Here is a 25,519-nt window from a genome sequence, read left to right as displayed (position 1 = left end):
ACTTCAACATTTTGGCAAATTCGTCCATTGCCATAATCCCTATAGTCTTAGTAACAGGTTCGTTACCTTTAGTTGCTGGTGCAAGCTATTTTTAGATCGGCGCTGACGAGTTCGAACCTGCTGTGCCAACTCAATGTAAGCAGACGGTATTCCGGCTTTCCCTCATCAAACTCATCAAATACACAATCCAACAACTCCAAAACGCTCTCATGGCTTTTTTTTCCTTTAATAAATCAATTCATCATTTATAATCTGACTTTTGAATTTACTCTGATTATCTCTAGCCACTAATATTACAAAGCAAACCAAAACCATATCCATGAATCAAGTTATTGGCAGCTGAAACATATGCAAGCTGGCAAAATCCCTGACTATCTCTCTTGCCACAAAACTTGGATGGCTGTATAGGCAGCAAAATACTCCATTATACAACAGATCCATGATTCTAATTTATTTATTATGACTAACATTATTAATTCTAGCCATCAGCTAATTATACAGTCATGCTGTCGTGCAATTGACGGTGGCAGTTCAACCTTGAAAATTGCCCATGCATTTTTAATGACCCTCTACTCTCTTAAAAATATCCCAGACATGTCTCTGCTATCCTCTCTGACCCTTCAGAACAATTAAAAATCTAATATGGGCAAACTCATCTGCATCTCAGTGAAAACATTACACTTAAAAACGTCATTCAAACTGAGAAACACTTCCTGTTATCAGTGCTTTAAATGCTGCCTGGAGGCCTTATGTCTGTGTCTAGTCTGCAGTAGTGTAGCAGGTTTTTAATCATCACATGTGTCAGGATTTGTGGGAGTAGTCTACCACCCACACAGCGAATGATATATTCCTCTGTGAGGTGTACAGTTTCTAGAAAGTGAAAGTACAGTGGCAGGTCAAGAGGAAGGGCTGGGCTTGTTTCAGTCATGTGATTAGTCTTACAGACATGTTAAAACAATGAGTTTGCTTTGGTGGATTACTGTGAAGTGTAATGAAATGCAATAAAAAAGTATGATTAGTGGCAGAAGAGTGAGCATGTACAGTCCTGTGCATATGTAGGCATGCAGGGTGCTAAGGACTCATCTTAGGGTCCTTCGTGTCACAGCCTAGTTCTGTGAGGGGGTCAAGCCTGGCATATGTCAGCACACGTATGTCACTCAGCAGCCAAGGTCAAGCTCCATGACATCTCTTTTGCTCAGACCTTTCACCTCTGGTAAAATGCCAAGAGGCTGCTGGGCCCTTTGGGCATCAACAGCACAACCAGGGGCCTGTGGCAACCCTGACGGGACCTGAGGCTAGTGGTTCTCAAATGGTGTGACAAGGCATACTGGTGTGCCTTGAGTCAGGTCTAGGTGGGCTGTAGCAGTTTGACCAACTGTACATAATTACTACAGCTATTCAATACTTAAATGAGTCAGGACCACTTTCTCAAGAAACACATGATTTGTGGCCATAATAGTTTTCCTTTATTGGTATTTATTAATTTGCACTTACTGATGTTATTCATATGTGGCTATTCTGGGAAGGAGGGGCTGGGGTGGAGGACAGCTGTAAAAAGTGGCTTGAAGAGGGAGCAGCAAAGCAAAGCATAGCCAGGTTAGAGCAGTTTAAACATGGCATTATGAGTGCAAATAACCAATAGCATGCTACAAAGCAAATCGGCTGGCCGTCAGCTGACGAGAGCTTGCATGAGATCAGCTGATCTCTATGCAAAATGCTCGATTTGCTGGAAAATGTTTTAGATAGGCAATTTTGTATAGATATGCATTTGGTGCGGCTTGAAATTTTGGCCTGATCTTAGGAGTGCCTTGGGCTGAAAAAGGTTGAAATCCACTGCCTTAGGCTGTGCCTACTCGCCTTATCTGCCTCTTACTCCACCCTAAAAGTGTGGGCAATGTTATTTCTTTCGCCACATTATTTTCCCATACCCCTGGTAATATACAGGGACATCCAGAGCATTTCCAGGGTTGTGTCAGTCCTCCTTTTTCTCCCAATAGTGTCCTCAGATGACATGCTTGCCACATCTTCACCTTACTGCTACCTCAACTTTTGGCCCGAACATGCCTAAAAGTTTTGCACAGTACTGTATTTTCTGTTCCACCTGGCCCAGAGGCATTTTGGTGAGTTTCAGTTACGTTGCTCTTCTAAATGCTTATCAAGTACTGTTGGCTACATGTGCATTTATGCTCTACATTTGGGTATGTTTGGTAGTTCTGCAGCTTTTAAACAGAAAAGAGTTGCTTCAAAATATTTTGCTCAGTTGCTGTGACAGCTTTTAGCCAAACTGGGAAGAGCCTCACACTGCCTGCTTGAATTAGACAGAACAATAATTTATTTAACCATTTTGGTGAAAGAGAAATGCGCGATGTGTTTAGCGATTAGACTCCATCCTGATGACTTAGTATACTAGAAGGGGTAGTGAGGCTGCCAGCAGGATAGGATACTCCCTTATGGAGTCTAGACACTGACTGTGTGGTTATGAGGGATGCAGGTAGGATGAAGAGTGGACCAGGATACCAATGAGATGGCATCGAGGAGGGGAAGATGAGCAGAAGACTTGTGAGGACCTGATGCTGATGAGCTGGGATGGAGGTGGCTGGGGTGGAGGAGGGTTGCAGCGTCCACACTAAAATGACAGGCTGACTGTGGAAGAAAGGACTACAGATTTAAAATCTGACTGGTGCATGCTGATTGGTCAAATGTGGTTGTGGCAGAGTCCACTCCGTTTAGTACTTAAGAGATGAACAGCTGATCACCAGAGCAGAAGGAGAGAAATGATGGAAGAAGGGAAGCTTCATTTGCCAATGGTCAATGTTTGTCAGCAGGGCCGATGTTACTGATGTTAAACCAGCGCATTGGTGCATCCCAAGTGCAAAGTTTGAGGAAAATTCCTCACAGCATTCTTGATATTATTTTCACAGCTATGGCCCAATCGCATAGACAGATGTACAGACTGACTACACAAAAATAATGTCTTTGGCCCCAGCGATTGTCAGTGCAGGAGCAAAAAAGGAAAAGAAGCAGAGTTGGCAAACACAAAGACACTTCTTTTCTTCTGAGGACATTTTTAATAATATATAAAATCTCAGTCACAGTCAAGTATTGAAGTCTTCAAGGCTCATGTTATAATATGACAGTTCTTTGTTGTTTTCAGCAGCTTATCTCATTGGACACATTAAACGGCAGCGATAAACATGACAAACTCTGGTGTCCAGACCATAGCTGGAACAAACTCAGTGGAAACTTTGTGTTTACATAGAAATACATAGGAAAACACAGATTCTCCCACTTTAATCCCTGAAAAATAATTCATATCAGCAGCTCGACATGTTCATGGATGCATTTAAAATCAACACAGTCTAATAACAATAATTAGTACCTAAAATTAGTGCAAATATAAAAACAGATAACACAATGAAGCCTTTGTCATTCTCGGAGCTCCAGTCTGCCGTCTTTGACCCTCCACTTCCAGCGCTGACATCTGTCCGGAGCAGGAACACATCGCAGCCACAAACATGACTCTGTGATTTCTTCTTCAAAGGACACCGTCTTTCTGTCCAGAGTCTCCAAAGTGAAGGCTTTTCCTGAAACCTGGATAACAGACCAGATAATGCAAATCAAACATCTGCACTGATGAGAACATGCTGATAGCATCGGGCACTAAGACAGAATTATTGCTTTTTTAACTTAAGTAAGTTTATTTGAAGACTATAGTCATGTTCAAAGGTGTTTCATACAGTTAAGAGCCCATAATAATGAGTGTGATCAGGCTTTAACATCTCTTACCTGATCACTGATTCCTATAGCCACATGGCCCACTTTGACCTGCCGGCGTTCCCGGATCCTCAGACACTCACCCTGCACGTTCTCAATCCAGACATCCACCCCTGCATGGAGCATCAGAGCAGTCAGTAATGAAAACAGACCAGCAGCAGCCTAGTATGAGTGCTAGAGTCCTGATATCTCACCATCAAAGCAGTGAGACGAGGGCTGATTTGCAGAGGCCAACCACTCCAAATGTCCGCCTGTCTGACTGTTACAGGAGGAGAAGACTCCAGAGCTCAGGTCATCAGATGAGTGGTCCGAGTCCTTTAAGAAAAGGAAATGTATTATTTTACCAGTATTTACAGATGTTTAGTACACACATAAATGCATCCAGAGCTACATACCTTGTCTGAGGCGTCTATCTGTGATGTTTCTGAGCAGCTGAAACAAGACGGGGGGTCGTCTCGAGGTTCTGGGGACGGGGTCTGGATGGTGGTGCCTTTAGCTACATCTAGTGAGAGAAAACATGATAGCAAGTCAAAACAGGCCTTCAAAAGGGAAAAAAAAACCCCCGCAACACCAGGGTTGTTTTTATTATTTAAAATAGTTTGAGACAAGTTATGGGTACTTTTAAAATCAATCGTGATTTACTGGACTTTATTAACTGAATTTATAACTTTATTTTATAACTTCATACATCAACAAACAGCAGAGTCTACAGAAATATTCTCCTTTATGAAAGTTAAAAGGTGTTCTCTCTGTCCATGTAAATCCAGAAGTAAACAAATAATTTGCTTGATATAAAGAAAATGGGGCTTTTTTTTACAGGGTTGGCTTTTGCTGTTAAGGTCAGGGGTCATCCCTATGGATGTTTTAGGATAATCAAAATCTCTTTTGATGCATTTATTCACTCTTGACAGATAGTTTACATTCAAAATACACATCTTAACCCTTAGAGGTCCTGTATTTGGCCCCCGGGCCAAAGTTGGACACCCCTGTTCTAAATCGTTAGGGTTCAATTTAAATTTTTATACGGGGGGAACATCCATCCATATTCTATACTGCTTATCCCGTTTGGGTCGCGGGGGGGCTGGAGCCTATCCCAGATGCCAAGAGGTGGGGTACACCCGAGACTGGCTGGGCATGCTTACATTCACACCTATGGCCAATTTTAAAGTCATCAATCAACCTAACAAGCATGTCTTTGGTGGTGGGAGGAAGCTTGGATACTGACTTCCTGACCGGGAAGCGAACCAGTGACCTTCGTACTGTGGGCAACAGCGCAACAGCGCTAACCCCAGCAGCCCCAACAGTGGGCCAGTTATTACAAAGATAACTGTACCATGGGCCAGATTTGGCCCTCGGGCCTTGAGTTTGACACCCCATGACTGAAACGAATGAATTTTTATCTCACATTTTCACATTTTAGGTTCCCAGTTTTAAATATAAAGTCATATTTTGACTTTTTAAACTCATTATTATTAATTTATTGTCACGTTTGGACCTTTTCCTTTTCCTAACTCTGACTTTTATTCCCATAGTTTAACCTTTAAGACTTGCAAATCAAATTTTAAACTAATTTTTAGACCTTTTAAAATCATGATTTTGAGTTTCATTTCATATGTTGAACGTTAAAATATGATTGCAACCTTCTATTTAATATATCTGGATTAAAAAAAACATTATTTTGACATTTAATTTTCTGTTTTGATCTTTTGAACAAATAAGTTTGATTTTTTTCTCTCAGATTTGGAGCCTTTAAACTTATCATTTTGACATTTTCAAATTAATTTATCATCAGTGCTAATTTTGGCAGTTTATGGTTAAATGCTGACCCGCTTAGGCTCTCAGGTTAGACCTAAATCCAGATTCTGGCCCCTGTTCTGACTGACTCTGACACCCCTGACATAAAAGTCCGGTAAATTCATGATTTCTGCAGTTTTAAACTCTTCAAAGCAAACCAGCGCTGACTCATCTGACATCACTAGAGGCTATGTATAAAAACGTTGCACAGCTCTAGATGCCAAAACACTTCTACCCTCTATTTTCTCCTAAGATGGCATGATTAAAATTGATAGTTTTTATGTAAAAAGTCTATTAAAAGTTAACCTTATTCAAGAATTCCATTAAATGTAAGGCAGATTTGTGTTGAAACTCAAAAAGAGATAAAAGTAGACAAAACAAAGAGAATCTGGGCATGTATCCAGTTGTCGAATGTGTAAAGCAGCCTAGCCTTGCTGAGCAAGTTGTAATGACGCAGTGTTTTTCTGACTCACCATCTCGGAGGTACTCCAGCTCTGGCTCGGATCCCCATGAGTCGCCGTTTGTCTTTTGGCCTTTTTGCAGCAAAGGGAAGAGGCCTTTCAGAGCACGGAGGTACTCAGTAGACACGGATGAATCCCACTCTTCATCCTCATCCTCTTCTTCATTTCCTTCCTCTTCCCAGTCACCCTCATAGTCCCTGTCAGTCTTCAGCCACTTCTCCTGAGCATATTCCTCTTCTCCCATGTAAATATCCACCTCTGAATCTGAGCAGGAGTCCCAATCCTTTCCGCCAGTGTAATCGTCCTGCAGAGTTTTCGGCTGAGAGTCCCATTCCCTCGTTAAGGACTCTGCCTCCAAATCAAAGTCACAGTCAGATTCGTCATCTTTTGAGTCGTTGCTGTCCTCGTCCACTGCTGTGGTTCTCCACGGGCTCACCCAGTACATCTCTGGAGCTGACGGTTTGGTTGGCATAGTGGGGATCTCAGTTGATAAAGAGCAGGGGGTGTCTTCATCCTGGTTCTTGCTATGATAGAGCTTCTCACTGGCACTTCTGACAGACCAGAGACTCAGACCTCCAACTGTGGAGAAAAAATTCATTTAAAGAGTCTGAAGAGGTGCAAATAATGCAATAAAGTAAAGTACTTCAAGAGCACTCTGTCTGAATCTGGAAAGACTAGACACTAGAGTGATATGTCCCATTCTTTGTTGGAATGGAGGAATAAGGGGTAAGTCATAGAAATGTCCTGTATTGTTGTTGCATCTACAGAATGCTTTTGACGACTAGGGATGAGGGATAAGGAGTGTGAAGAGTTAATCACTGCCCCTTGTAATTCTGCTTCAAGAGGCTCTCATGCTAACAGAGCTCAGTTCTGTCCACACAGAGATGATGATATAGGAATTTATAGTGAGAAAAGACGTAAAAATATACAACAGTTTTATCTTTTCCAAGCTGTCTCCACACATGTGGATGAAGTCTGATTCTGACAGCCCAATCAAACCCTTTGGGTACTTTAATAACAGTCATGTCAAAGTAATATTTACAGATATTATTTCCATAAAAGTGGAACTGTTTTCCTGATTGTGATATCTCTTTTAACTCCTGCATTGCAGTAACCAACCTTAAAAGGGCAGTGGTTTTTCCACCATAAAGGCCTTTGTATATTGAGTCCATTTTTATCCAAACTTGCAGCAGGTAAATAAGGAAATATAATGTTATGTTGTCGTATGTTGTGTGTTTGCACTCTGACCCTGACACCCTGTCATTTCTTGTATATGAACATGTTCGATTTTCTTGCATTTTTCACACCCATCCAAGAGGCAGATCAGCTAAATTTTTTTTGCCTAAACTGCACACCCAAATAGTTTCTCTTTTGCAACTAATCCATTAAAAATTTGAACTGATCACTTAGCGATTGCTCCAACAGGCCAAGTAGCACGTCAGTAGCTGTGGCAGTGCCTCATGCCGAGTTCCTGCAGGTTCCACAGCGCATTGTTGCTAATAAAAAGTTAATTTTGGGATACACAGTAAAGACTGACAGGGGTGGAAAGAGGAGAAAGGAGTTAATTTGGTGTTAAATTGCACCACTTTAACTGCCAGTCAGTGCTGGCCTTTGTGAACAAGGTGATATTTGCAATGAGGCTGATTCGCATGTACAAAAATGTAAATGGGATACGGTGCTGTTTGCTCAGCTGAGCAGTTTGTGTGCTTTTAGTGTGCAGTTTTTATGGATTTCCCCTTTGCATGTGCTCTGTGGATCTGACGCAACACTTTTTAAACAATTTTTTAACAATTTTTTTTTAGGTAAAAAACATGCAAAAAGCCCCTCTTTTCTATAGTGAATCTGCCCCAAAGTCATTTAACCAGCAGACTGACTTTTCAAAGCTGTTGCTGCAGCTCCCTTTCTCTCTCTCTCTCTCTTTCCCTGGCACTGAAAATTCACTAAAAAGGCACAATTTGTAAATTTGGAATATTTTTACCAAAATTTAGCAGATTCAAGCCTACCATATTCACTTCTGGTGATAACCATGAACATTAGAATGATAAAAAAAAACACATATCTATTATTTTGTTGCGTCCGTTGTACTGTAGAAACATGCAAGACGCAAAACCCAAGATGGTGGAGTCCAATGAGGGTAACCTCCCTATGTATGAATGAAAATTTCTAAGTTTTTCTTCTAAATGCTCCTAGGCTAGAAATTACACTCTGTACCTTTAAAAGCTGTGCTTTGTCCATGCAGTATGTGGATATTAACCATGGAGTCATGCAGATAAAGGCCAAAATTTCCCTCACTGCCACTGACAAAGGGACTGAATCAAAAAGTAGCGCTGTCTCTTTTCAACTTGGCACAGCACAGAAAGTCACCTTCACTGCTGTATCTATTCGAAGAACAAGGCTGTTATAACTCATGCAGCAATTTTTACAATTTATAGAAAAAAACAAGCACCAGATTTGGTATGCAAGGGCTGAAAGTATGAGATTTTTTTATAAGACTATGGATCAGAAAAATGCATCCAAGAACAACATGTGCAGCTGTATGTGCCACTGGATGTGGCCGCTAATATCAGTATTTTTTTTTTTTTTTTGCAATGAGACTAACTCACATAAAAAGGGGCCAGCCATTTTACAAATAATTGCATGACGTGATATGCATGAAAAGCGTCTGTGCACAGAGATACTGTTGTCAGATGGGGGTGCATTTACTTCTTCATGTTTCCTGTCTCATTTGCAAAGATTTAATGGACTCTAAAGCTGTGCAGTTCTTGTGTGAAACAGGCTCTCTGTTTTTTAGCCATCATCAGACAACTCTGTGTTTCTATAAAGAATGCGATCTTTAAAATAACAAAACTAGGTCTAGAGTTCCACAGGGATCGATCCTGGGTCCTGTTTCATTTCAGTAGATGGATCTCAAAGGAAATTCAGTAGAGGAGGTCTGTAAGATCCCTGTTGAGGTTGTTTGTGATGGTTTTAACATTTCAGATTAAGCTTTTTGCTGATGACACACAGTTTTACCTAACATGAATATAGCCAAAGTATAATCTGGCTAAATTATTTTAAATGTTCTGGCATTATAAGCAGACATGTACTGCATTTGTATCAATGGCCTGGACGAACTTATTTCTGCAACGGTCTATTTTTAGATTTCCCACTCTCCCATAAGTCTTGTGGAACTAAAGGCAAACCAATTCAAATGCATCCAACATTTTCAACTTATATGCTTTAAAGAAAAGTATGTTGAAAACTGTTTTCAGGTTGTACCCCACTGACCTGCTCTGAGGGCCTTGGTGGTTTTCCTCCTGAGCTCCTTTGCTGATGCTCGTCTGTCCGGCTCTTTCTGGAGTCCGGCCCTGAACACTTTGGCTGTGAAGTTGTTGCAGTTGGACGGCACCTCCCAGAGAGGAGGGGGCTCATTGACGATCTGACAGCGCGACAACAAATGTGTGAATATCTGGATGCTTTACATGATGAAATATCAGATTTCCATTAAAGAAGAAGACTCTCACTTGCAGACACAGGGGATGGGAGTAGTAGCGTATCCATGGTTGGCATCCATTGAGCATGTGCAGAAGCATACAGCAGCTGCTCCATACATCTGCCTTGGCACAGAGCCGATCACCCCTTGCTACCTCGGGGGCCATGTGGGTCTCTGTACCGGGGAAGGCTGCTCCTGCGAGGATGAACAGTGAAGACATCTTCATTATGACTATTCAAGCTGAGGTCAACTCTGAACTCCACTAAAGAGCGAGTTGATGTATTATGAAATTTGTGCTGACTTTTCAAACTCTACTTACCCCTGAACGCCTTGGTGCTCCGTCCGCTGTCATCTAAAGTCTCTGAGAGACCAAAGTCACAGAGGAATGTGTCCCTGCAGTCCGCAGACAGCAGCACATTGTCAACTGGAATTAAATCAACACACAGGATTGAGAGAGACAGCTTGTTTTCACTGGCTGTTCATTCTGAAACAGATGAGTGAGAAATCAGGAGGCCGTCAGACAGACTGGTCCACGGAGGGCCGAAGCCTGAGCGACCTCTGAACAGGCGTACGGAGGTGACGCGAGGTAACATCTTCCAAAATAAACCAAACACATCCATTTATCCAGCTTTGATGAGGACATGATAGGATGAGACGGGGTAATTCAATGTTTTTTGGCTGAGTGCTCGCAGAAAGCTCTGAGGTAAAAGAGGGGCCTAATTTGAGCGAACCCCTCCTACTCAATCCTCTCAGCTGGGATTATGGAGGTTTTAGGGGGGACATGTCAGTTCAGGATTAGGTGGCAAACACTAAGGACGCTATCTGACTACAGAACCAGTAGCTAGAGGCTTTACTGGGCCCTGTACCTCCCAGTAAGTCCTCCTGATAGTATCAGATCAACTATCACAGCAGGGAGAGGGAGGACACTAAGGGGCTTAAACAATGAGCTAACAAGATAAAACTCAGCCCTAATGTAAGAAATACAAAAATATCACAATTATACTTTAAAAAGACAAACAGACTGAAAAACAGGCTAGTAAATAAGTGAAGAACCTTTGAAATATCACGTGAAAGCCCATGATAGAGATAAACAGTGAAAATAAATGAAAGGCCAGCATTTAAAACCTAAATTCCAAAAAAGCTGGGACACTGTAAAATGTAAAAAAAAGCAATGCAATGATTGCAAATCTCTTTAACCTATAATTTATTCACAATATAACCAAAACAACATATCAGATGTTGAACCTGAGATATAAAATTAGCTTAATTTAAATTTGATGGCAGCAACACATCTCAAAAAGGTAGGGACAAGGCAACAAAAGGATGAGAAGTTAGTAGCACATATGAAAAGCAGCTGGAGGAGCTTTTCACAACTAATTCGATTAACTGGAAACAGTTTAGTAACATGACAAGGTATTAAAGGAGATATAAAGCTGCACAAAAATGCATCTAAAAACTGCGATGGTGGTGAAGCCGGAAAAGATGTGAGAAGACAAAAATATAAAATGATTTACAGCCGTCTTATACTGACATTTCAACATTTTTTAACTTTCCGTGTACAAAATTTGCACTACATGTATCACTGCAGGATATTATTGACAAGAAACTTTATTTAGCATATATATGGTGAGAAATATACGTGTTGCCATCCAGATAAGGGCAGGGCCAGGCCAGATCCAGTAGACTTTGTAACATCATATTCTTGAGTCCAAAGTCTGGTTCCATTTGGTCAGTTGTAAGGCAAGCATACTGGGTCTGAGTCTGCTTGAAAAGGTGGTCTTAGGCCTGATTTATGTGGACTCAGGCATGGTATGTGGCAGATGCGAATGCATCCATGCTGCACAGGCTAAAATCATCCTCTGATTAGCATGGCAGAGGTGGAAGTAGGAAGAAGGTTGTTGCCGGCAACTTAAAAATGATAAAAAAATCAAAAGTAGCCTTCAGAATTGACTCCATTGTCTGTATGAAGCATAAATAAATGTCAGCGCAAGTTGCCAAAGTTGCCTCTTCTTCTTTCTTCTTCTTGGCAGATTTTTAAACCAATGGTGCATGCACTGCCACCAACTGTATTGGACTGTGCATATATAAAAGTGTGCTCATGCATGGAACAATGCAACTAATGTAAAAGCAGATCAGTGGGGAGGCAGTCGCACCTGGGCATGGTACAAATCAATAGTGGTGCCTAATGTTAAAACACCCTGCATGCTAGATGAGATAGGTTTACAAGGTTAAAAACAACTTGAATACCACATAGCGCGCCTTTCTCTTGCACAGGGACATGATTGTTTGTCAAATAAAGTGAGGAGACCGGAGCCAATCATGTCTTATAAAACAAGAACCTACCTTTAACATCCAGGTGAAGCACCATTCTGTGATGCAGGTGTTCTAGCGCCCCCAGTGTCTGATGAAAGTAGTGCAAGGCTAAATCTTCAGGTAGGGTGTTCATGTCTTTTAGGAGCTGAGCCAAACATGCTGGAGGGAGTCGGACACAAAAATGTTTGTTTGTGTTAAATGTGCACTTAAAATCAGCTCTTGTAAGCTCAAAGTCATGGCCCTAAACTGTACTTAACATTCTTATTATGGCAGAATATCTCTGATAATTTTGGTTCATATTAAAGACTGTTTACCAGGCTTTAAATCCATGAAGAGTACAACATTGATCCCGTCTCTCACAGCCCCAAACAGCTCGACAACACGAGGAGAGTTGAGAGCGCTCCACGTGCTCACCTCCTCGCTGCTGAAGTGACTCAGAGGGATCTGAGATCAGCGGACAACAATGTGCATGGTGACTTTTCGTTCAAACATTGCTACATTTTGGATGGTGTGTCAGTATTTTTCTGAGTGATGACTCAGAGTTTCTTGGCTTACCCTCTTGGCAGCACATTTGAAACCGGTCTTTTTGTCCTGAACACAGAAAACGTCCCCGTATGAGCCATTTTGTATGTGATGTAGAACACAGTACTCCTCTCCCTCACTGTACCGGCAGCTGTGGGGCTGAAGTTGCTGCAGGAGACAAAGGACACAGTAACATATGGATATAAAGATATAGAGTAAAGTCTGAGTAGTAACACCAGTGCATTTAAATGCAGATAGAAAAAGTTAAATTATTATCAGTCTTACTAAAGCTGGAGTTTTAAAATGCATGTATGTCCTAATTCAACATTTAATCAGTATTCCTGGCTACCATTACACCATGAAGGCAAAAGAACACCCCTAGCAACTCAGAGAAAAAAGTTATTGTTCAGTATATCTCCAGAGATGGATACAAAAGCATTTCCAAGGTTCTGAACATCCCCAGAGTTCAGATAAATCCATCATCAGGAAATAGAAAGAATATGGCACATGTGTAAATCTGCCTAGATCAGACCGTCCTCACAAACTGAAGAAGGAGACTAGTGAGAGAGGCCACCAAGACACCTATGACTACTCTGAAGGAGTTCCAAGCTTCAGCAGCTGAGATGGGAGAGACTCTGCAGACAACAACTGTTGGCCGGGTTCTTCAACAGTCAGAGCTTTAGAGAAAGACGCTGTTGAAGAAAACTCAGATAAAATCTGGACTAGAGTTCACCAAAAGGCATGTGGGAGACTCCATGGTCAAGAGGGAGAAAGTTCTTTTGTCTGATGAGACCAACATGGAGCTTTTTGCCCATCAGACAAGATTCCAAACACACCATCTCCACTGTGAAGCACGGTGGTGGCAGCATCATGCTGTGGGGATGCTTTTCAGAGCCGGCCCTGGAAGGCTTGTAAGACAGAGGGTAAAATGAATGTAGCAAACTATGGGAAAATCCTGGAGGACAATCTTATTCAGTCTACAAGAAAACTGCGGCTTGGGAGAAGATTTACTTCCCAGCAAGACAATGAGTTGAAGCATTCAGAGAAAGCTATACAGAAATGGTTTAAAGACAACAAAGGGAATGTTCTGGAGTGGCGGAGTCAAAGCCCAGACCTCAGTCTAATCGAGAATTTGTGGCTGGACTTGAAAAGGGCTGTTCATGCCTGATCTCCATGCAACCTGGAAGAATGGAGTAAAATTGCAGAGTCCAGATGTTCGAGCCTGACTGAGACCTATCCACACACACTCAGAGCTGTGATTGCAGCCAAAGGTACATCTACTAAACACTGACTTATTTTACCTGACGGATTTTTTCACAGGACATTACGTTGTAAAAATCTGTTTTCACTTTGACATTAAAGAGTTTTTATAATTTTTTTGTCTAAAAAGCCAAATTATACTGACCATTATTGATTTATAAAATCAGTAAAAGTGTAAATAATCGAAGGGGGTTGTTTAGACCAGTGGTTCTCAACATAGGGGTCGCGAAACACTGAGAGGGGGTCCCAAAATGCCTTCCAAAAACCAAAAAGTATTTCAAAATTATTTCACTGTATATTTTGCCCATTTTGATAAAAATATATACATTAAATTAGTTTAATGTAATATAAAAGGTGGTAATTTGGTGAGATTTAAAATTAACGTTTTGAAAATCCTTAAAATGTACGTCTGCACAAGCTGCATTCAACTACACCTCAACCACCTTCAGGGCACTGGGGGTCCACGGTCTCTCAGACCTTTATTTTGGGGGAAAGGTTGAGAACCCCTTGTTTAGACAATGCTTTATTGCAGTCTAATGATCTACTTTGAGCATTTGGGTACAAATTACTGCACACAGTGCATGTGTCCATACTATGCATCAGTGATGACCTGATATCAGAACTCAAATGGCCACCTTTTAATCAAACAGCCCTCACACCTTTTCTGTGACTCTCTTACTGGTATCCCTACATGCTGTATGCAGTGAAGCTGCTGGTGATAAGAATGAAAGAAGATAATTAGCTAAAAGCTTAGAGAGGTGGTGCCTTTTTAATGGCTTTTCTCCCTCATGTTGTCATAATTATTTTGCAGGGCTTAAAAAAATAGAGATCCAGAAAAATGCATCTAAAAATATCAGACTCAGTGAGCAAAGACCTTAAAGCAGTGATACTCAACACGTGGCTCTTTTATGTCTTAATTTCAAACATTATTCCCATTTTTGCTACTTCTTTTTGACACTTTTTCCAGCTTTTTGCAAAAAATTTGGCCCCTTCATTGGCCATTTTTGCCATTTTTTGCCCATTTAAGCTGCCTTTTGCAATTAAATGCCACCTATTTCCCATTTTGCCACTCTTTGATGCGTTTTGCCCATTTTCCCACTTTTTTTCCGATTTTTGCCAATTTTAGTCACTTTTCACTTATTTTGCCACATTTTTGCCACTTTCAGACCATTTTTGCCACACTGCCCTTTTCTCGCTACTTTTTTCCCAGCGTTTGCCGCTTTTTGCCCATTTTAGTCACTTTCACTCATTTTTACCATGTTTTTGCCACTTTCAGACCATTTTTGCCACCTGTAACTCATTTCTTTGCCACTTCTCACCATTTTTTGCCACTTCATGTCCTTTTTTGCTACTTTTTTCCACATTTCTGACACTTTTACCCCATTGTTAGCCCCTTTTGCCTATTTTTTGCCACTTCTCGCTCATTTAAGCTGCCTTTTTCAATTAAATGCCACTTTTTGCCCATTTTCCCACCTTTTTTAAATTTTTGCCCATTTTCCCCACATTTTTTTCAGATTTTTGCCACTTTTTGACAATTTTTTTGCCACCTATAACCTATTTTTTGGTCACTTCCCACCCATTTTTGCCAGATTCTGCCCTTTTTCGCCACTTTTCTCCCAGTGTTTGCCGCTTTTTGACTACATTTTCCACCTTTAACTTATTTTAATTGCCACTTTTCACCACTTAGATTGTGGCTCTTGCAAATGTATTTTTCAACAATTTGGCCTTTTGGTCGAGCAGGGTTGGGTAACACTGCCTTAAAGGGTGCTCCTACTGTGATTGACGGGAGCTGGCTCTTATTTGGGAGGCCTCCTCCTAGTTTTGTTGTTTTAACAAAGGAAAAATGACATAGCAGCCCTTATTACTAAACTAAGACAAATAATCTGGATCACTAAAAAGAGTTGCAATTCCTATCATTCTGAGAGAGGCTGGACATGATGCTTTCTGTCTACTAGCAGAACACAGCAGATCACATCAGATGATGAGGCGATCTTAAATGTGTGCCAGTATTCGTTGCATCTACACAACCAGTCAAGTCTGGATGAAGGCATCCCAGATCCCCTCAGTATGCAGATATGAAACAGTTTTTTTAGTGCATACTGAGTCCACACATAGCATTAAGGATTAGGATTTGGGACAAAATTGGTATAAATCCCTGTTAATATAATGTGTAAAAAGAGTCTATGTAGAGCAAAGAACCCTGTCTGCATCGCTGTACAGCCTCTCTGTAAAGGAGCTGAACTCATTGGTAAGAACCTCTTGCAACCCCACTTCAAAAGTACTGACCTATGATGCTCAGCTCTTTAAGAGTAGAATTAGGCTTAGAGGATGTTCAAGTATACGGATTTCTGATGATCTACTCAGTGATATCTTACATGATGAAATATCAGCCCCTCATTTCCTGTTTTTCTGCTCCTCCAGCTGTTCAGTGTCTGTTTAATCAAATCCATGAAGAAAGGTGAAACAGAGAGCTTCGGCATCTGTGTCACTCTGCCTCTGAGGAAATCCAAAACTGTGTCACTATCACTCATGTTATCAAAACCAAAGGAACTCTGGGAAATATTCACAGAGCTGGGGGAGTCGGAGGAGTCTGACATTCCCAGCAGGCTCTGCACACGCCCTGTGGAGTCCGAATCCCACTCAGTGTGGGAGTAAGAGTTAAAGCCTGACACGTTCATGAGGTCAAACATCATCGCGGCCTTGACTCCTAAACTGTCTGCTGCTGTGACGTCCTCCACACAACAGGACGAGTCCGACTCGCTGTCATGAGTGCAGAGAGATTCATCCTGCTCCAGGCCGCAGTCAGAGTCTGAGCATGCTCTGTGCTCGCTGTTGGATGCGTCTCCTGATCTGTCCTCTGATGGGGACAGCACATCTGTACAGCTGCAGCCTTCGTACACAGAAGACTGGACGTCCCCGTGGCTGCAGGAGTCAGTGAACTGAGGAGGAGGAGGGATGATCTCGGGAGGTGAAGTCACTTCTCTCTCCAGTGATTTCAGCCAGTCAATCTCCTGCACCCACAGGCCGCGGATCATCGGAGGTTCTTCCCCTTCCTCCTGACTACGTCTCCTGGGTTTCCTGCGATGTTTCCTCTGGAGATGGTGATGAGGAAGTGTGGTGTCTGTATCAAAGTCTTCATCTTCAGAGTCACTAATGAGGGCTCCTTCTTTACCGAGAAACCTGCAAATCAGAAGTAATATTACATTTAGTGTCCTAACTATCATAAACTATGATCAAGTCAAATTCAAGGTATCGATCATATCGTATCGTGCATTTTGGTTTTGCTCTTTCCATTAGGTCTTTTAAACTGTTATGTGCCTTCAGACATTTTAAAGGAGTTTATTCGCTGACATTTACCTGTGTTTTTTGAGCAGCTCACATCCGGAGTAAGGATGCTGTGTTTTTGTGGGGCTGAACTCTTGAAAGTCTTCACCTGGGATGGAGAAATGTCACAGATTAGAGTCCAAATATTGTTAAAAACACGGCACCACACAGGACTTTATCAAAACAGTAACAAAAGAGGAAACTGAGAGAAGTGGGAAGTCAAGGGAGTGGTTCCTTGCTACAGAAATCACTGTGTTTGAAAATGAGGCCAGTGCAGAAGTGGAGAAAGCTTGCAGTTCCTCGGGTGTCCACTAGAGGCAGATTGCAGAAGCAGCAGAAGTCACAAACATTATTGAAAAGATTATATTCACAGCAGAAAAGACCAGTTTACGGTCAAGTGAAAAAAACACATTTATGTTGGTATTGTTCATGTGTTTGTGGGTGCACACTTTCCTGAGGTTTTTTTAATCACTTGTCCATTTTGGGCACTCTGAAGGCATTGATTTGTTCATGATCAGTGGTATAGCTGATATGACTGCCTGCAGGTTGTAGCAGTTACTCACGAGGCTTTACACCTGCCTTCACTACACCTTTCTGTCTTTTTCATAGTTGATATAAAGTGAGTTCAAAATAGCATTTTCAATATGGCAGCTGACACAGATCAGACCCAAAAGCCCCCTTCAGGAACCCAACAGTTTGTGCAGTCTTTGTACTTAGACCCCATGCTCATCTCTTAAGACAGGTGCTACATTGCTAACCTTGCAAAGCGGATAAAGTGGCCAGATTCCGTTTCTGTCATCTGAAATGACTTGGCCAGGTATAAAAACAGACCCAACCAATCAGCAACATTTGAGGAAAACAAGGCAGTATCTGCAGGCAGGAGTAGCTGTGCTGAAAGCCGATATCAATGGCTGCAGCTGGTGTAGCCTTTAGCTTGGATGTAGCTTTAGTATAGAGGCATTCGTCACAGAACTGAAAGCATTTCATGATGGAAAAGATGTTTTTACCCTTTTCACAACCTGTTTCAGCATGAGGGTAGGGTTTAGATGGGCCTTAAGCTGGTATACACAATGGCCGCCTTTGCTGTAGTAGTTAGCTCAGATGTAGCTGTGGTATAGCAGCAGTTAAACTAGACCTCAACCACATTTCTTTTTATAATAAAGGTGCAAAGAGCAACACTGAAAGCTTGTCTTGGTGGAGAAAATGTTTTTGCACGTCTCTGAACTGGCCTCTGCATGACTTTTATCCACCAACAAGCTAACCTGGGATCTGGTAAGTTACTCATAGACGGCGTTTGGGAAAGGGCCGAGCCTTTGAAAAAAACTTGGAGGGTGATTGGATGAACGTTCTGTCCGCCACATCTTTACGGGCCAATCAGAGCAGCATAACACGTGACGTAGCCGCTACCAAAGAGTAAACTCCATAGAGAACTGTGAATCATGCCGACTGTAGACATGTCATTACGCGACTTTTGTCGTTTTTGAAAAGAAAACAACTCACTGCTGTTCTTTGTTCTTCTTTTAACGAATAAATGTTGCCAAGTTCTGATAAAACTGGCACTTTAGCAGCATCCATGCTAATGTCTTCCGCCATAATTGCACCAGCCTCTTGACGCTGCTTGCTTACGTCACGACTCTGCCACGCCCAAAAGTACTGCCCCTCGACGCTGATTGGTCCTGTCACTCACTAACCAGGCTCAAATGGTTCAGATGGGAGCTTTGCAAGATGGATTTGCCAGTGAGAGACATGGAAACGGGCGTATCCATCTGCTTTGCAAGGTCACCAACAAGCTCCAACATTCATAAACTACATGGGCACCTGTCTGTCAAGCTCAGAGCAGTGCATGCCTTCTACTTGGCTTTGTTTTGTCGCTCTAATTGGCCTTTAGTGAAGGTGACAGACAGAACTTTAGTCTAATCTAATTTCAAGAATTATTTAAAAAGTTCTGCCCTTCCCAAATGCTTTGAATGGTTGGTTTCTGAGATGAATGTGAAATACATCCATGCAATGCATGTATGAATCAGTCAATCTGGCATATCAGGTGAGACTGTGCAATTTAAGAAGATTCAGACACGAATTTTGAGGATTTCTGGCATGTTTGATATTTTGATTGCACAACTGCACACATTCCCACAGTGAGAGCAGAACCATGAGCAGACCTCCATCGATGCAATGCTGGTTAGATCCGACTTCAACCTCTGTGTGTGAGACTTTTCCAAAGGAAACTCCTCTGACATTTGTCACAGTCTGTCCTGACTCCACTCATACAGTGCGAGCACTAGGTGGTCGTAAACGATCCAGTTGAACAGCGTGAGATGACATTCCTACCCGACTGTTACAGAGTCAGGGCTTCAGGACGTGCAGCCGATGGCGAAGAATAATCATTAAACATACAGGACGCCTCAAGTAACAGTTTCCTCTTCCTTATCATCTTTGACTGGTGCTAGAAGTGACTTTCTGCTTTGATCATCACACAACATGAGAGAGAGAGGGAGTACACAACTACTACATATGCTACATGTGGCCTTGTGTCTTAGTCACTCTGATTTTGAAGATGCACATCAGGGACACGTCAGTATTTTCATGCAATGCTCAGTAAAAACAGAAAATGTTGGTCCAAAATTTAAAGCCTGAAATTTATTTGTGATGTTGATGTTTAGATAACTTTTGATGCATTTTTTGCTCAGTGTTGCAGCGCAGTCTTTGCATGTCAGAGCCATTTATATTAATGGGACACCTCTTCATTTCCACCTGTGTGCATATCATTGCTACATTCTAGGCAACTCTTCCACTGAATACCACTTTACATTGCATTTAAAGAAATCACATACTGTGCAATCTTTGTTGAATGCTTATCATGCTAAGAAACATGGATTTCATACAGTAAGAAAGGCTTATTTTTACCCAAATAAACCAAGATAAATCTTTATTTTATGATCGGTAACTCCAGACCTCCACCCCTGTCTCCAGACTAATTCATCCCCATGACTTCCATGCCACATTTCTCCCCCCGTCTCCCTCTTACTCTGTGCCTGAGCGACGATGGACACACAGGGATCCTCCTCGATTTCTTCTTGCCCCTCAGTCGCCACGTGTTTGGCGGTGCCGTGCTGCATCACTCGGCTCAGATGGGGGGCGATGGCCTGGACCAGAGAGTCCTTTTCCTCCTTGCAGCCCTCACAGTCATCCTCTTTGCCAAGAAATGTGAGCTCAGAGCCTCCGGTGACGATGATGAAGGGAGTGTTGGAGTTGAACATCCGAGGTATGGCCATCTCTCTGTTGGTCGGCATCAAGGCGGCGAGAACTGGAGAAAAGAGGGACAAATGCACGTGTGTAAAACAACAATGCTTTGATATTTAATTTTAATCTCATAAATGTGGGAATCAAGATAATAAAAGCTTGTGATATAGTCATGTTTCTCTGTTTTAATTTAACTATAAATAACTTGAAATCTCCAGCAGACTTTCCTCATTATCAGTAGGAAATGGAGTAAATCTAATGTTTGGATGCTAGGCCCATTCCAGATTGGGTGCGTGTTTGCTGTGTGACAGCTGCTCCTGATGGTGGCGCCACCACTTTCATACCAGGCTTGTGTGTGCCACATGTTGAACCACATCTCCCAGTGATCACAGCCTCATCTTTTTACTAAGTTTTCCTTAAATGAGTCCCACAAAAGATGTCTTGATTCATTGCTGAAATTTTCTGACATTCTTCTTTGCAAACCTCTCAAGCTCAGTCAGGTTGAATGGGGGCCTCTCCAGAGGTGTTTAACAGGGTTCAGGTCAGGGCTCTGGCTGGACCACTCTAGGACACTCACAGATGTTTCCCTCCTGTGTTCTTGGCTGTGGTCTGAGGGTCATTGTCATGTTGGTAGGAGAACCTTCAGTCTGGTCTGAGGCCCTGAGCGCTGAGGAACAGATCTTCTTTAAGGATATCTCTGTACTTTGCTCTGTTCAGCTTTACCACAACTCTGACCAGTCTCCCAGTCCCTGCTGCTGAAAAGCACCCCCACAGCATGCTGCTGCCACCACCACGCTTCACTGTTGGGATGTTATGCGGCAGGTGTTGAGTGGTGCCAGAGAATCTTGTTTCTCAAAGTCTGATGCCCCGTCCACACGGAGACGAATTCAGACGTGTACGCAAAAGTTTTTTGTTGTATTGGCGTTTCATCCACATGGAAACGGCGTTTTGGGTGACTGCAAACCACTGATCATCAACTGGCAGCCCGGGGGCCAGATCAGGCCCCCAAAGCCTCCTGTCCGGCCCCTGAAAGATCACTAAATTCAGAAAAAGAGGAAAAGAAGATGCTGTGGTTTTAGGAGTATCCTTTGGCTTTAAATGTCTGCAGCTGTTGAATCAATACCACAAACAATTAACATTGAAATAGTTTAGACTTAACATTTGATCTGATTTTACAGAAATTTACTGTCATAATTATTAGATATCTAAAAATAGGGTTAAGGTTTGCAGAACTGTTGCAAAAATGACCAGATCAAGTGGTGAAAAGTGGTTAGAGAGTAGCAAAAATGGGTGATACGTGGCAAAATGGGTTGTGGAACGACACAAAGGGATAAAAATTGGCAGAAAAAGTTGTGAAAAGTGGTTAAATGTGGCAACATTGATAAAGGAGGAGAAAAGGGGCAAAAAGTATCAAAAATTGGTTACAAATGATAAAAAAGTGCAAAAGAAGTCATAAAAAGGAATATAAAGTGGGCAAAACATAAGAAAAGTAGCAAAAATTGATAAAAGAGTGGCACAAAGGGGATAAAACATGCGGGAAAAGTGGTTTAAATGTGTTTAAGAATGACAAAAATTGGGTTAAAGAGGCAAAAAGTATCAAAATGGGTTAAAAGTGGCAAAATTGGTTTTAAAGTTGCAAGAATTGTTGAAAAAAATGTAACAAAAAGGGGTTAAAAAGTGGCAACAAATGGACAAAAGTGGCACAAAGAATAAAACTTTCGGGGGAAGTGGTTCAAAAAGGGTTAAAATCTTGCAAAAATTGGGTTAAAGAAGGCAACAAGGTGCAAAAAGTATCAAAAATGGGTTAAAAGTGTAAAAATGGGTTAATACTGGTGCTAAATCATGATTGTGGAGGGCCATTTCTCTTGGATTTTCAGGGGTCCGGCCAGTTCTGTTGTCAGGCCTGTCTCCTTGTGGCCTGCTGCATTAGAGATAACAGGGATAGATCTCACTGGTAATTCCTAAAAATGTCCAGCGTTTTGAAAGAAAATACAGTAATATTTCAATCAGACCAAAATATGTATTTAATTTTTGTTTACGTGAAAGTCCGGCCCCCAGAGTTTCTGTCAAGACTAAATCTGGCCCTTGTTCAGATGTTCTTGATGACCCCTGCTGTAAACGCTACTTTTTGAAAACGGGTCCCAGAGTGCATGAATCCGTAAATGACGACCTGAGAGTCCTTCAGAGGCTCTTTAGGAAAGTCCAAGTGGGCTTTTGTGTTTTGCACTGAGGAGAGTCTTCTGTCTAGCCATGCTGAGACAAAGCCCAGATCAGTGGAGGGCTGCAGTGATGGAGCTTTGTCCCATCTCCACACAGGATCTCTGGAGCTCAGTCAGAGTGCTCTTCTCCCCTGATTACTCATTTTGGTTGGGGGACCAGCTCTTGGAGGAGTCCAGGTTGTGCTAAGCTTCTTGGCCACTCTGCAGCAGTCTTCCCCAGACCTTTACTTTGCAACAGTCCTGTCTCTGAGTCTGTTGTTCCTTTGACCTCATGGCTTGGTTTTCGCTCTGATATTATTGTCAGCAGTGAGGCCTTCCAGAGAGAGGTGTGTGTGCCTTTCCAAATCCTCTTCAATCATTTTAATTGACCACAGGGGGATCCAATCAAGGTGTAAACCATCAACGATCCAAACAAATGGGAGGAAACCGAGCCAAATTTGGAGTGTTTTTGCAAAGGGTCTGAATTCTTATGTCAATCAGATTTTTATTTTTAATAAATTTGCAAGTTCTGTCTTCATTTCGTCATGATGAGGTACTCAGTGTAGATTCATGAGTGTCATGTCAGTTACCAGAAGATTTCAAGAAACAACAGAAATGACTTTAAGAATCTTGCGAGCCACCCAAGGGTGCAAGCACAGCTTCAAATTTTTGTGCCAAAAACATCCCCCCTTGACACAAAACATCCCAGTGAATTAGTCATTGGTCAGCATTTTAATGCGATGGCATTTGCGTCGGCGGGGCGCGAATGAACAGACACCAGTGGTGAGCCTGGCAAAGGTGAGTATAAATAGCACGCAGAGATTTGGCACGCAGAGAAGCTGCTGCATGCTTTCCACTGAGGCCAGCCAGCTGTCTGAGTCTCTCTTCCTCAAAATCGGCCATGTTGACAGCCAACACTGGAGGGATCAAAACACACACTGCCCACACAGAGAGACCACACTTGCTCCAAAGTTCCCACACTAAAGCTGACACAATACAACAACTTCAAACTTGGCAAAATCGATTTCTGTTTTAGCACCACAGCGGCAAAAATAGACCTCCTAGGCAGTGAATATCGGGAAATTTGTTGGTTTTAATCACCAAAAACTGCAAGTTAGCTTTTAAGTAGTGCCAATACTGCATAAAACACTGTCATCATGTTCGTACACTGCCAGTTCTGTGACAGTGTGAAGGAGTTTTCTTGCAATTATCATGGACTAACCCTCTACTATGCAGCTGCCCTGAAAAAAGAAGAACTTTTGTTTAAGTTTGGATACTTTTCAAAACTATTGATCATCAAAGTGACACCAGTTTAATGCTATAAACATGCTACTGCAAATATAAAGTAATGAACATCATGACAACCCACACACAGAGTTTCAGGATCCAGGAAATAAAGGAAATAGTTTTTTTTGATGGTGTGAGAGCATAAAATTGTTACAGCGTACAGACATCAACAATTTAAAACCAATTTTAGTTCATTTAGGCTGAAAATGACTGACATTACAACAGTAAAACTTATTTATGGCTTCTTAAACAAAAACATCAATACTCAAATTGTGAATTATAACACTAAAATTGAATTAACAGACATTTTAGAGCAATAATTAACTTCATATAACTGAACTGACATCCATTTAAGGCCTAATTAATCTCCCAGGGCATGCAGAATCCCAAACAACACCTATTTCCCATGATGCACTGGTTGTTTCTCTTCCTGTGTGCTCCACGTCTCCCTCTCTCTGTCCCGATAAAGAACACCTCCCCTACATAAGAGTCGGACTCACAGTGTGGTTTAAAGTTGCATTAAAGTGAAACCGTGCACCCACAGAGCTCATTACCTGAGGACGGTCAGCCAAGAGGTTCAGGTTCAGGTGTCAACGCTGCGGCGAGACTTGGTAAAGAAACACAGAAGAAGAAGAAGAAAGAGAAGCAGAGGTTGCTTCCTGCCTCTCCGTCTCGCTCCTGGCTCTACATGTGTGCCACAGTCTGTAACCTACCGGCTTTCTGCCCCCGCAGCCTCAGCTGATTGGTCGACAATGTGTGTGAGTTATGAGATCCAACACCTCTGTCACCCCGGACCACCACCACCCCCCTAAACACCCACCTCCCCTCCAAACTCACCCTCCTCCCCCCTCCTCCCACACACAGAAGTCTCTGGACGGAGACAGCCGATGCCCTCAGTGACACAGAGAGAGAGACAGATGGGATCGTAGAGTTTAGACACATTTATAAAGCTACCGTGAAATGTCTGTATTAATACATTTTACCATTTCATGAAAAATATTAGCTCATTTTGAATTTGATGGCAGCATCACATCTCAAAAAAGCTGGGACGGGGCCATGTTTAGCATTCCTGTCTTCTTTTAACAACAGTCTGTAAACGTCTAGGGAGTGAGGAGACCAGTTGCTAGAGTTCTGGGAGAGGAATGTTGTCCCATTTTTGTCTGATTCTACCTGCTCAACAGTCCCCAGTCTTTGCATGTTATAGCTTCAACTGTCATTTATGGATGTCACAGTGAACTATGTTTACAGACAATGATTTCTGGAAGTGTTCCTGAGCATCCCATATTGACCTTTGGCCTTGTCCCCTGTTCTCAGAGGTTCCTCCAGATTCTCTGTTTCTTTTGATGATATAGTGGACTGTTGATGGTGGGAAATTCCCAAGTCAAAAGTCTTCACAATTTTATACTGCAGAACATTCAATGCAACAACACTCCAGATGATTGAATTTCCCTGCGGGGATAAATAAACTTATTGTATTGTATTTTTCTGAAATTGTTCCACTATTTTTAGATACAGTTTATCATTAATTGGGGAGTCTCTGCCTATCTGTACTCCTTCTGAGAGACTCTGCCTCTTTAAAATGCTCCTTTTATATCCAGGCATGCTCCTGACGTGTTGCAAAATGCTCTTCCAGTTGTTTTTTATTGGCTGGCGTAAGTCAACATTAGGCCTTGATTTGTGTGTATGCAATGTTTATAAATGAGACCCTGGAAAGGCAAAAGTAGAGAGAGGTTTTAGATCAACATCTGCTCCCATACACACAGACATCTCTTCCTGGCTGTTTCAGCCAGATAATGCTAAACCACATACTACTTCCTTCACAACAGCATGGCTTCACAATAGAAGAGACCTGGTGCTTCACTGGCCTGCCTGCA

General features: G+C 42.0%; 1 protein-coding gene across 1 annotated transcript; it reads right to left on the bottom strand.

The window, feature by feature from the left end:
- Positions 1-3,070: 3,070 nt before the first annotated feature.
- LOC121528505 lies at positions 3,071-24,327 on the bottom strand. The gene is made up of 15 exons (XM_041815993.1): positions 24,200-24,327; positions 19,946-20,224; positions 16,954-17,029; positions 15,972-16,776; positions 12,370-12,504; positions 12,129-12,258; positions 11,845-11,973; positions 9,821-9,925; positions 9,533-9,696; positions 9,297-9,447; positions 6,042-6,608; positions 4,170-4,276; positions 3,969-4,089; positions 3,787-3,887; positions 3,071-3,591 (listed from the first exon to the last, which is right to left on the bottom strand). Exons 2-15 carry the CDS (start codon positions 20,208-20,210, stop codon positions 3,427-3,429), a joined length of 3,021 nt encoding a protein of 1,006 aa, XP_041671927.1. The 5' UTR covers positions 20,211-20,224; positions 24,200-24,327; the 3' UTR covers positions 3,071-3,426.
- Positions 24,328-25,519: the final 1,192 nt, after the last annotated feature.

This window comes from Cheilinus undulatus, linkage group 20 (genome assembly GCF_018320785.1).
Source record: "Cheilinus undulatus linkage group 20, ASM1832078v1, whole genome shotgun sequence".
NCBI classification, from domain to species: Eukaryota; Metazoa; Chordata; class Actinopteri; order Labriformes; family Labridae; genus Cheilinus; species Cheilinus undulatus.
Note: the sequence above shows the minus strand (reverse complement) of the source record. Positions and strands in the feature narration are given on the sequence as shown.

Coding starts and splice junctions, on each gene's coding strand:
- LOC121528505 (XM_041815993.1), bottom strand. CDS start 20,210: ATGCCGACCAACAGAGAGATGGCCATACCTCGGATGTTCAACTCCAAC. Junction 16,777..16,953: donor GAGCTGCTCAAAAAACACAG/GTAAATGTCAGC, acceptor TCTGATTTGCAG/GTTTCTCGGTAAAGAAGGAG. Junction 12,259..12,369: donor TCAAATGTGCTGCCAAGAGG/GTAAGCCAAGAA, acceptor CGCTGATCTCAG/ATCCCTCTGAGTCACTTCAG.